Genomic DNA, 12,990 nt, shown 5'->3' on the forward strand with positions numbered 1-12,990 from the left:
CATAGCAAGCCGCTGAGTGCGACCCCCCCTTATAAATTAAAAACACTTTTTAAATATATTTAAAACCATTATAAATGCTGGAGGCAAAGCAGGGTTTGGGGTGGAGGCCGACAGCCCCCATGTAATAATCTCGTGAGCCCCTGAGGGGTCCCAACCCCCAGTTTGAGAACCCCTGAGCTAAATGCTAGCCAAATAATTCTAAATGGATTTTAGAAATATAACTCGCTTTTAAAAGTAAACACAGAATGGTTTTTAGGTGTGTTTGAAGTTTCCTGTACAGTTAATTTTGTTCAGTGATAAGTCATAAACATTTTTAATATGTAAACACATGGCGGTCAGCTGCAGTGATGACATGCTAGGAGCTATTTTGGTCAACTCAGTCATTGACCCAGTAACAAAGAATTCATACCAAAACACTTGTGCCTTACAACTGCACACTCACACCACTATCAAATACAAAGCAATGTATACACAAATACTTCTTTATGAAAGAATAGGGATGTGACACAAACTGACAAATCACTCAACCCTTTAAAATTTTTCTAGTGAAATTTATGGCCTATGAAAAGATTGAAGCCTTCCATTTACCTACAAAACAGGTACAGCCACACTACAAACTTAGACAACATAGCCCATTGAACAGTAGCCAGCTGGATGCTTACAACTACCACAAATCTGGTTTGCATTTGAAGCGGTAACGTACATGTTAAAGACTCCATTATCAATCCCCTGAACCACTCTATCCAGACAAGGTTACTCCACCTTTAATTTCCCCCATTTTGCCAACATGTGGAATATCATTCCACATCATGTGCTATGCTTACCTTTTTTGTGTTAGTTTGTCTATTATCTTTAATTTTTCCCTAGAGATTTGGACCCTACCATGATGAGAAATGAAAACTTACAGTAGTACAACTTTGTATTTTAAAGCAGTATATAGATAGACAGCAGAATACAGTTATGAGATGCCATCTCCAAGTTTTTATAGTTCTGTTTTACCAAAAGTTCAAGTTTTAAGACTGGAATTTCTTACAGGACCTTATTTCTTGTGATATTTCTTGATTCAGCTCTAGTGCAAGATCCCAAACGTTAAATTCAATATTCCATTTGCCTACATGTTCTTCATCTTGGCCATGAGTTCTTCTAGGCTTTCCTCAGACTCTGCCACTGTTGTTTCCCCAGCTACAACATTCTCTTCCTATTGGCAAAAGGGGGGGAAATATTTAGTTCCTTTGCTCTGAATAAAACAGGATATAACGGACCCAAGGAGTTCAGAATACAGAGTTCTTGCAAGATCAGGCCCAAACATTACAACATAAGCTATTCCATAGCCATTTTTATATGTCTGACACAAAATCCATTGGTAAACTCCATTCTGATTAGGATTTAAGAAAATGATTTTTTGATGCATAAGTATGGAAGTTAAATTTCCCAGAGACTGAGCTTCAGTTTTATGGTAATTTGACTGCATCTTTCTTTTAAAGGATAAAAGTAATTTGTAAAAATGGTTTTGACTGTCTAAACAACTGGGGAATTCCTCAGTGTGCTTAAACCTCAACACAAATAGAGAAACAAATTCATTAATTCCTGTTGCCCTCAGAACTAGCTTCAAGATAATAAATTGTTTAAAATATATTGTAAAGACTCAAGCAATAATAATTTGATTGTAAGATATACTCAGATTGAATGTACAGGTGTGCAATTATTTTACTAGAATTGTTAAAGATGGGGTTTTACCATGGACAAATGGTAATAAGTTGATAACTATCATGTATTTTCCTCAGTTTATGTAATAACTGAATGCTTTTTAGTACATTCCAAAGGATACAGCAGACAACTGCTTTACAGTGTTTTCCTCTATGAGTAGTTTCACATAATATAGAACCTTCTAATACTGTCATTAAATAAATCTATAAAAAAGGGTGAATTAACATTACCTTGTTTGGTATGGTATATGCTACTGTAATTCCCTTTGGAAGATCAGGAAGTGGACCAGAAGCAGCCTTCAGTTCCTCTTCTGAAACCTCTGATACCAGCTCAATACCTAAGTGTCAAAATGTCAACTAATTATTTAAATAAAAAACTAATCAGAGGATCAAAGTTATTATCATTAGATGAAAACTGCAGCAACCAGAGCTTATTAAAATAAAAAGAGTACTTAAAAGGTCTCTTACTGGATGTACTGTTAAAGTCAGATTCCCTACAACATATTTTAAATAGCTCCAGGGATGGGCCTTTCAACTCCCCTATGGGTACTCTTTCATAGTCTAAGTCATTCATTCATTTTTTTTCCTGATAGTAAGCTTATATTTTCATTTTATTAAAAATACAATATTCAGAGAGTAACCATTTCAAGAGTATATGAATGTAATTTTTTTGACAAGTGTGCTGACAGTTTCAGCCCAGCAATTTTCTCAGTTGTTAATGCCCTTACAGGGAATTTATATATATATATTTTAACCCCTTATGTTACAGAAACCTGATTATAATGAATATTCGTTGACAAGATATTTAAACGGACATGCGGATAAACTTAGACCCAAACTTGAGTTTTGTATAAAAGTTCCTATAAAATCTAATGAATAGATATTTTCACAAGATTAAAGAAATAAAATGAAAATATTTTATTTAAATATACTTCTGTAGGGTTGAGATTAAATTTTAACCTGTTCAATGTATGAGAACCAAAACATGAAATTGTTTTAGATTTGTCAGATTTATTAGAATTGAAAAAATGTGAGTAACCGATAGTGTTTAATAAAGATTAGTTAAATTCCCTAATTTGTTGGCGGTGTCCATTCAAGTTTGAGGTGACTGCTTACCCCAGTCATTGTCTTCATGAACTATTTCTTCTTCATGTTCAACTACTACTTGTTTTGGTTGTGCAGCCTTTTTTTCCTGAAGAGACAACATGAAAAAATAAAACACAAACATGAATTTGTGATTATTTTTGTTGCAATATTGAGGAGAGTTAAGACAGTCTAAATATTTATGAGAGTTTGTTTATGGCTTTTTAGGAAACATTTAAGGGCGACCTGCAAAGGATTAAAAAAGGGCATGCTCCTTTACTATGTATAAAGAAGGCCTGAAAGGATTTCTTCCCCCAATTCAACATCAATGACTAATGAAAATTTTGGGGAAAATAAGTTTTTGAATATTCAACACTCACACTCTTTAATTAAGAGGTTAAGAGAGCCCACAATATACATCATCGTTAAATCTTCCACAAATCTTAGAGCAAAAGCAGGGAAGAGCAAAGGTAACACTCTTGACATAATATAAAAAATAATAATAAAAAAACAGTTCAAATCTTCTTTGTTCATCAGAAAGCAAAGCATAATTTCTTAAAGAAATCCATTAAATATCATCTTTACACACTGTTAAGCACATATGTAAGAGGTTGCAGGATTGGGGCCTAAGTGACAAATATTTTATTAGGGGTTTTTTTTTGCAAAGCGATAAGTTTCATAAGTTACTCTGCTTACCTTTTACTTTAAGATGACCTACAAATACTTCTGAAAATATTTCAAATAATCTAACTTTAAAGTTTGTGGAAACAGCCTGTCAACACTGCTTCAATTCAGAATGATCTGCTTTATTTACCACAGACCTTCAGCATGCATTAACTGATGGATTTTTACCTTGTATTCTTCCTGCTGTTTCCTGCAATTTTTGTCATTGCAGTGTGGGTTTGGTTTCATGGCCATAGTTGGAAAGAAATCCTGCATCGCATTGTAACCAAGATAGTAACTCACAGTACCAAAATTTAATAAAAACCTGGAAAAACAGAATGAGAACTGCAGTGAAATGAAAGTATTTTCTTGTTCGCAGATTCAGGGTGAGTTGCCTAAATGCTTTTTCCAGATGTTATATTTTGTACCCCTCAGTCGTGATACTGTATTGTTACCCTAAATTACTCGCATTTGGTTTTAAATTACCTATACCCACTTCAGAAATTATGTAGTAGATCCTCACTTGGTGTAAATCAGCATAGCTTTATCAGATAATGGCGCTATCCTGAATTATACCGCACGAGAATTTGGCCCTATGTTTGTATAGGTATAAACATGAGAGATGGCTCACGGATGAAATTTGATACTTGATTGCAAACCCAGGAAATGGTAAGTTTAGAACAGGGATCGGCAACCTTTGGCCCGTGGCCCGTCAGGGAAAACCGCTGGCGGGCCGGTTTGTTTACCTGCAGCGTCGGCAGGTTCGGCCGATCGCAGCTCCCACTGGCCGCGGTTTGCCATTCCAAGCCAATGGTGCAACCTTCCCCTCCACCCTACTTGCGTCCAATCCCATTCAGTCAGGGTGGAATTTTCAAAAGCAATTAACATTGGCTTAACTCTCCTCCCACTGAAGATTTTTCTTCAGTGGGGGCAAAATTAGGCCAGGCTGACCTCTTGGAAATCCCACACTAAAAATAGTTTATTTCTTATATTTATTACTAGAGAACCAAATTCTGCCTCTATGTAAATTCACACAACATATACTAAAGTCAATGGAACACCTCTGTAGCTGAAGGCAAAACAACCCTCTGTTTTACTTCACAAGATCTGGATTGTTTTTAATTCGTCATCTGCAGCTAACAGCATCTGGACAATTATCCCCAGAATGAGTTTGTCTAAAATAGGATTTTAGCACACGAACTCAAGAGACAAAAATCCTATTTTCCAGACTTAAAAATAAGGAAAGGGAAACAAATTTATGCACACAGAATTGTTCAAATTTTCTCATGGACATAGTTCTTTGAACAGTTGGAGTTTGTGATATTACTTGTAGAAAATTTTACTATACAGTAAAAATATTTATTGCTGTTTTGCATCACTGAACAGAAACTGTGCAGGACTAACTCTCTTCCCATGCTTTGTGCAAAGGAAACAAAGAAGTTATTCTGCGACTTTGACATTCTTCAAGACTTCGTAATTCAAGATGAATTAAAAAATATATATATATCGCGAAAGAGCACTTGAAACAATCTGTAGAAAATGGTAGCTCCAAAACAAAAAGTTCAGTGACTCAGGATACGTCTACACTGGGGGAAAAAACAAGCCTGTGGCAGCAAGTCTCAGAGCCTGAGTCAACTAACTCGGGCTCACACTAAAGAGCTAAAAAATAGCAGTGTAGACTTTTCTGCTTAGGCTGGAGCCTGGGCTCTGAGCCCCTCCCCCCACCACCAGGTTTCAGAGCATGGATTCCGGCCCAAGCGGGAACATCTACATTGCTATTTTTAGCCCCACAGCACCCGAGTCAGTTGATCCAGGCTCTAAGACTTGCTGCCATAGGGTTTTGTTTTGCAGTGTAGATGTACCCTCCTATCACATATCTTGGTATCAACTCCTTTAAGCAAATGCCTTTGTACATGAGTGTGTATGAAAGAGAGGCAGATCTGTCACTGGGAAAGAAAGATCACCAATCTCATAAGCTTATAAAGTCCTGAAGACGTGAAGCTCTAATGCTCAGAAAGAAGCCTGTTGTATTCTTTATAACAAGATATTGTAAGTTTAGTCACAGAAGTTCATTCAAATAACTTACTTCAGAACATTTTGTACAAGAATCCCTGCAACTACTCCCATAGTGGTAGGAAGGCTGGCTGCACAAACTCCCTCTCGCTTTAATGTTTTTTCATCAATATTGGCAGCAACTACAAGTGGGGGAGCACACTGGGAGGAGAAAAAAAGAAATCTCATTAAAAAAATGAATAAAAACCTCAGACCACACAAAGGCAATAACCAGAATTACTCTGAACTAAAACAAGCTGTGGCTATATAGCCTTGAAATACCAGTTTCATATCACACATCCTGTTTTAAAAAGCACAAACTAGAAATACAGTGAATCCCAGATTTCAGAAAAGGACCCTTTAGCCAAAGATTGCATACCGCAAAACAAGCAGATTCACCAGGTATGATAAGTTGTATATGTCCTGAGACTGCATTTTCACTCACTCCAGATTCCATCCATGTTTGTCCAAGCTCATTGCAGGCCTTGAAAGCACAAACATACCCAAGAGTTACAATAAATTAACACTGTAGAAGTTTGTTGCAAAAGGTTATTAGAAATCATGCATTACACTGATGAATCTGTGACTTTTACCCCTTAAAGCCAGAAGACAAAAGAACTGTCAGATTAAAAGAGGTATTACTATAAACTATTTCTGTGCCTTTTTTTAGTAACTCTGACAATAATAAAAATCAAAGGCCAAATATGGATATTGGATTCAGGAGGGCAGATCTCTGCACTTGTCTGGAGCGCCATAGAAATCAATGGGGCTCTGCACATGTACAGGGCTCCAACTCACAGTTGCCATATCAGGGCCCAGGAGTCTAATATGGTTTATTAGGATTTTCTATTCAATTTCTTTACTGTTTTCTCCCTTTAATTATATTTATTTTACACACATGCACACACAAGCATGGATTTATTATATTTATACAATTATATGTGTCATATATATACACATGCTGCTCAAGCTAACAGGTGGATGGCAACAAAAATGTGTGTTTTGGAAAATACACTGCATTTGTTACAATTGAAGGAAAACCGCACAGTAAAAACTGCATACTGCCTTAATAATGTACATCAAAATATAACGATTCTTACCAAATTTTCCATAGGATAGTTATACAAAGAAAGTCATTAATGAATTTAAACAGGGTTTACAAGATGACTCAATACAAATACAATTTAATAAAAAAAATACACTTTTCCTTTACTAACCCTTACTATCACATGTAATCTGTTTTACATCTACTCTTTATGCTCCAAGAACTGAATAAAATGCTCATTTCCTCCCCACATTTCCTTATTTTCACATATATCAACAGTATTAGCAAACCCACAAGAGTATGCGCAGACCTCAGATGCTGTACTTACAGTGTTAATTGCCATACGAGCTTCAAAGTTGTCCACGCAGCTCAGTACAAGATCAACAGGTTTCCCTTCTTCTAACCCACCATAACTAAAGTAAATACCACAGTTTACATGAGGATGGTTTGCAAAACACATTAAAAATGTAGTCAAGACATTTCATTCTTTTCATTACATAAATTGATGGGAAATATATTCCTATCTAACAACATAGTATGGATCCTATTTAATACTCTCAGTCTCAAACAATTCAATAAAACCCTGTTTATCCAAAATGTGCAGGGACATCCATAGAATTAAGTAAAAAAGCAGTCCTTAAAAATGGGGTCATCTGAGGAATCATAAGAAATTCAGATAAGAGGATATTTCAGACTAAAGGAAATATCATTGGGTATAATTTTCACCTCTTACAAATTTTAAGAAGTGTAGTATAAATTTTTATTTCCCCTAAAGGTTTCTCTTTGCATAACATATCTGCAATCATTTCAGAACTAATTTGTGAGATATTAATTACATTGTATTATTTTCAATGGAAATGAGAGTCAAGCTACTCAAAAGAAGGGATGTGCAATTTGATGTCTTTTTAAAGAAGTATGACAACATATGGAATCTTCAATTTGGCTGGAAAGCTAAAAATACACTAATATAAACAAGGAACAAATTTAATTTAAAGTGAGACAAAAGTAAATGCTATTTACCAAGATCTACTTGGATAACAGTGCTAGGAAACAAAAAAGTGTCTTTATATACATATATTTTACATATAATGTGATTGTTTTCTAATTGGAGGCCTAACGTTTAAAAAAATTATGAAGTCAATAGAGAATTTTAGACTTTACCAACAAAAATCAAAAGAAGTCGTGTGCTTTTCTCAAAACATTTTACCTTATTCTGTCCATGAAATGTTGGAAGTTATCCACTGTTGTGATATTGTAGTTATGTACTTCAAACTGAACATCAGGATTAATATTCCTTGTAAAGAAAATAAAATCAGTCAACAGTGATAATGAATGCAGTAGCAACCTCAGAGAACTCCCTCCCTCATCCGAGTCACAAGCACTGCTGGAATTTTTAGAAACACACTTTAGCTTAGAAAAGGTTAGCTAGGATAGCTATTCTGGCAAACCCTTCTAGCATAGACGCAGCCACTACTGGCAAAAATGTGCTTATGCCAGTTCTCTGAATGAAAAGCTTTACTGGCAAAAATCACTTTTTTTCTGGTCTAACTGCATCTGCACTAAGGCTTTTCCAGTGTAAAAATGTCATTAACCAAAAAACAAAACAAAAAAATCCTACATCTACCCTACGTTATACCAGCAAAAATTCTAGTGCAGCTCAGTCCTTGGACGCCATATGAACATGCAACTTTGTTGTGGGTTTTTTTGTAGAGTGAAATATCTGAGTTTGAATTAGCATCCCATGTTAAACATATTTGATACCCACTATATACCTCAGAGTATGCTCCGCTGCCTGCACTTTACTTAGTCCAGCTTGATGAGGTTGGAAGAAGAGCCTGTTCATGTTCGCCAACTCCACCTTGTCATAATCAAACAGTAGCAGCTACAATGAAGATTATAATAATATATATGAATTTTCAATGGGTCTCTGCTGATGAACACCATGTTGGTATTATAAACAGCAAACTGTGACAGGCCCTGATCCTAGAAATACATGTGAGTAGTTCCATCCATTTTACCAAGTCTACTCATGTGCAAACCATTATTGAGGTGTATTGACTGCAGGACTGGGCCCTAAACTACTGGTCACTAAGACCTGAGAACACCAAACTGTTCAGATCAAGTCACCAGAACGATGGTTAACAGAACACATTTATCTAAAACAAGCCGAACATTCAGCAGATTATCCACATCAATAGACACTAACTTTAGTGACTGTTCTTTTGACATTCCTACGTGTGATTATTTCAAGATAATTTCTGATTGTATTTTTGAGTTGCAAATCTAGCGTGTAGATAACAATTACTCATTTTCAATGACTACCTAATACAGAAGAACATCTGATATGTCAATTCTTATCAGGTCAGTAGACCAAAGAGTCAAGTATCCTGTCTTAGACAGAGGCCATTACCAGCTGCTTCAGAAGAAATCATAGAATCATAGGACTGAAAGGGACCTCGAGAGGTCATTTAGTCCAGTCCCCTGCACTCATGGCAGGACTAAGTATTACTTAGACGAGGAGTTCTTATCCTTTTTCTTTCTGAGGCCCCCCCAACATGCTATAAAAACTCCACAGCCCACCTGTGCCACAATAACTGTTTTTCTGCATATAAAAGCCAGGGCCGGCGTTAAGGAGTAGCAAGCAGGGCAGTTGCCGGGGGCCCCACGTCACAGGGCACCCCGCAAAGCTGAGTTGCTCATGCTTCTGCTTCACCCCCGGGTGGCAGGGTTCAGGGCCCCAAGCTTCACCCCTGTGTGGCAGGGCTTAGACTTTCTACCCTGGGCCCTAGTGAGTCTAACACTGGTCCTGCTTGGCAGACCCCCTGAAACCTGCTCATAGCCCCCTGGGCCCCTGGTTGAGAATCACTGATCTAGACCATCCCTAGCAGGTGTTTGTCTAACCTGCTCTTAAAAATCTCCAATGATAGATTCCACAACCTCCCTAGGCAATTTATTCCAGTGCTTAACTACCCTGACAGTTAGGAAGTTTTTCCTAATGTCCAACCTAACCGCCCTTGCTACAATTTAAGTCCATTGCTTCTTGTCCTATCCTCAGAGGCTGAGAACAATTTTTCTCCCTCCTCTTTGTAAGAACCTTTTATGTACTTGAAAACTGTTATCATGACCCCTTTCAGTCTTCTCTTCTCCAAACTCAACAAACCCAATTTTTTCCCCATCTTCCCTCACAGGTCATGTTTTCTAGACCTTTAATCATTTTTGTTGCTCTTCTCTGGACTTTCTCCAATTTGTCCACATCTTTCCTGAAATGTGGCACCAAGAATTGGGCAAAATACTCCAGTTAAGGCCTAATCGGTACGGAGTAGAGCGGAAGAATTACTTCTCATGTAGCTTACAAGACTCCTAATACATCCCAGAATTATATATATATATATATATATATATATTATTTTTTTTTGCAACAGTGTTACACTGTTGACTCATATTTAGCTTGTGACTGCTAAGCAGTCATTTCCCATTTTGTATGTGTGCAACTGATTGTTCCTTCCTAAGTGGAGTACTTTGCACGTGTCCTTACTGAATTTCACCCTATTTACTTCAGACCATTTTTCCAGTTTGTCCAGATCATTTTGATCTTTAATCCTATCCTCCAAAGCACTTGCAACCCCTCCGAGCTTGGTATCGTGCACAGACTTTATAAGTGCACTCTCTCGGCCATTACTGTATCTAAATCACTGATGAAGATACTGAACAGACCCAGACCCAGAAGTGATCCCTGCAGGATCCCACTCAATATGCCCTTCCAGCTTGACTGTGAACAACTACTCTCTGGGAACGGTTTTCCAACCAGTTATGCACCCATCTTACAGTAGCTCCATCTAGGTTCTATTTCCCTAGTTTGTTTATGAAAAGGTAACGTGATACAGTATTAAAGGCCTTACTAAAGTCAAGATATACCCCATCTACCACTTCCCCCCATCCACAAGGCTTGTTAGCCTGTCAAAGAAAGCTATTAGGTTGGTTTGACATGATTTGTTCTTGACAAATCCATGCTGCCTGTTACTTATCACCTCATTATCGTCTAGGTGTTTGCAAATTGATTGCTTAATTATTTGCTCCATTATCTTTCTGGGTACTGAAGTTAAGCTGACTGGCCTGTAATTCCCTGGGTTGTCCTTATTTCCCCTTTTTATAGATTGACACTCTATTTGCCCTTTTCCAGTCCTCTGGAATCTCTCCTGTCTTCCATGACTTTTCGAAGATCATAACTAAGGGTTCAGATATCTCCTCAATTGACTCCTTGAGTATTCTAGGATGTATTTTATCAGGCACAGGTGATTTGAAGACATCTAACTCGATTAAGTAATTTTTAACTTGTTCTTTCCCCATTTTAGTCTCTGATCCTACCTTATTTTCACTGGCATTTACTACATTAGACGTCCAATCGTAACTAATCTTTTTGGTGAACACCGAAATAAAAAAGTCATTTAGCACTTTGGCCATCTGCACATTTTCTGTTATTGTTTTTTCCCCCCTCGTTGAGTAACGGGCCTACCTTGTCCTTGCTCTTCCTTCTAATGTATTTGTAAAATGTTTTCTTGTTACCCTTTATGTCTCTAGCTATTTTAGGTAAATGACATAACCTGCTTATTAGGATGAGTTATGATATAACCTCCTCATAAGGTTTCTTCCTAACCCCGAAGAGATAGAAGTTAGTTTTTGCCCTGAAGCATGAATGTTTAGATCCCTTCCTACACTTAAAAAAACCTGTACTATATTAACTCTAGATGTTCTCGTTACCAATATAAATCTAATTTTTCCTGCTGCTAAGCTCTTGGCCTCTATATCTTGTGACAATGAGTTCTATGTATTAACTGTGCATTGTGTGAAAAATTGTGTTCACTTATTTGTTTTAAATTCATTGCCTCTCAATTTAACTTAATGTCCCCTTGTTCTTGTTTTTATGAGAAACAGAAGTGCTCAATCTTCCTTCTCTGCATTATGCACCCCCCCATCTTTATTAACAGCTTTTCCCCCTCCACTGCCTTCTATGGCTGAACTAAAAGCAATACAGAAGGAACCTGATCCGACAGAGTGTGGAGCACCCAGCTGAGGGTGATTTGCAACATACAGGACTAGGCCCTAGGTAAGGCTAGTCTACTTGAACAGAGAACAAGTTACCTCAGAAGACTCATCACTTTCAATGTTTTTGTCAGTATTACTCTTTTGTTTGCTTCAGCTGACTAACATTGGTGCAGACTCAAACAAGAAATCCATCTTGCCAGTACCTATCATATATATAGGACTAGTTCATCTGTTTACTGGTACATGAAGAAAATGTATATTACCTTACCAATGCCACATCTTGTCAACATTTCAGCAGTCACACTGCCAACTCCACCAACACCTACTACTGCTACCGTAAAGGTACGGATTTTCTGTCAAGAAAAATAAATACAGATTAGTATGTTACAAAGTAGCCTGCATGAGAGGAAGTAAAAACAGTTTTCTAAAACAAATATAATCATACCTCATAATCTTTCACAATTCCCATTCGTTTTAATGCCATCAGGCGGCTAGGAAAAACAAAACAAATAAATAAATAAACCATCCAACATAGTCAAGGAAAGCTCTCTCAAAATCACCGAGATTCAACTTTTTATTGTTGCTCAAATAGTTGTAAGAGTAGAATGACAAAGAACAAGCCCCAGAGGAGCTCAAAATAGAATTAACAGTTACACAGTAAATGCTGTGGAATTCTTGACTACAGAGAAGGGACCCATAAGAGGAGGGATTAGCATCTATAATTTTATTTCTGAAATATTTAGATTTACATTACTTCACTAAGGTATCTAAAAGAAAAAGATTCAGAATATGAATATATTCAGATTTATGATAGTACTCTAAGATAACACTTTTTTTTAAAAGTAAAGTTTAAGCAAACAATTAAAGATGTACTAGAGATTGGAAGACTAAGACTAAAGTAAAATGGTAAATTATTTGAAAATAAACATAATAATGTTGTTAAATTCAAAAGCAAAGAAAATCAGTTAATGGCTTTGAAATCAACACTAATATAAAATGTCGTATTTCTCACCAGATACTATAATCTCTTCCCTGAAATCTAATATTAAGTAGTTGCTAAAGCAGATTACAATAATTAAGTTTCCCACAAGAACAATCTGAGACCCTTAATTTATATTCTTTTCCTTTTATTTCATTTGTTTTCCAATTCTATTTCTAAGGTTTATGCCTTTCAGAAAGTTGAAGTATTAGGCACACTTCAGAATGAAAGCCCCTATGTCACTATATCAGGCAACCAACCTACTACTATCACCATCACATTCTGTAAACAGCAGCTTGGAAAAAAACAACAAACATTTCCTGCTAGCTTCAGTAGAACATGTCTTTAACTCTTCTGCATACTGGGTTTCTAACGAATAAACCGAAGACCACTGTGCTCATTGCACTTAAAACTGCTAA

At 36.7% G+C, this 12,990-nt stretch overlaps 1 protein-coding gene across 1 annotated transcript; it reads right to left on the reverse strand.

The window, feature by feature from the left end:
• Positions 1-88: 88 nt before the first annotated feature.
• On the reverse strand, positions 89-12,079 carry UBA5 (ubiquitin like modifier activating enzyme 5). The gene is made up of 11 exons (XM_065399050.1): positions 12,038-12,079; positions 11,856-11,945; positions 8,322-8,431; positions 7,757-7,843; positions 6,878-6,962; positions 5,884-5,988; positions 5,539-5,666; positions 3,642-3,777; positions 2,823-2,898; positions 1,938-2,044; positions 89-1,198 (listed from the first exon to the last, which is right to left on the reverse strand). Exons 1-11 carry the CDS (start codon positions 12,074-12,076, stop codon positions 1,112-1,114), a joined length of 1,050 nt encoding a protein of 349 aa, XP_065255122.1. The 5' UTR covers positions 12,077-12,079; the 3' UTR covers positions 89-1,111.
• Between the last annotated feature and the right edge of the window lie 911 nt (positions 12,080-12,990).

This window comes from Emys orbicularis, chromosome 2, assembly GCF_028017835.1.
Source record: "Emys orbicularis isolate rEmyOrb1 chromosome 2, rEmyOrb1.hap1, whole genome shotgun sequence".
NCBI lineage: Eukaryota > Metazoa > Chordata > Testudines > Emydidae > Emys > Emys orbicularis.

What these genes read in the sequence shown, in the direction of transcription:
- UBA5 (XM_065399050.1), bottom strand. Translation starts at nt 12,076, where the DNA reads ATGGCATTAAAACGAATGGGAATTGTGAAAGATTATGAG. An exon ending in CAAGATGTGGCATTGGTAAG is followed by an intron (nt 8,432 to 11,855) that starts GTAATATACATT and finishes TCTTCATTGTAG; the next exon opens with CTGCTACTGTTTGATTATGA. An exon ending in GCAGCGGAGCATACTCTGAG is followed by an intron (nt 7,844 to 8,321) that starts GTATATAGTGGG and finishes TTTCTTTACAAG; the next exon opens with GAATATTAATCCTGATGTTC.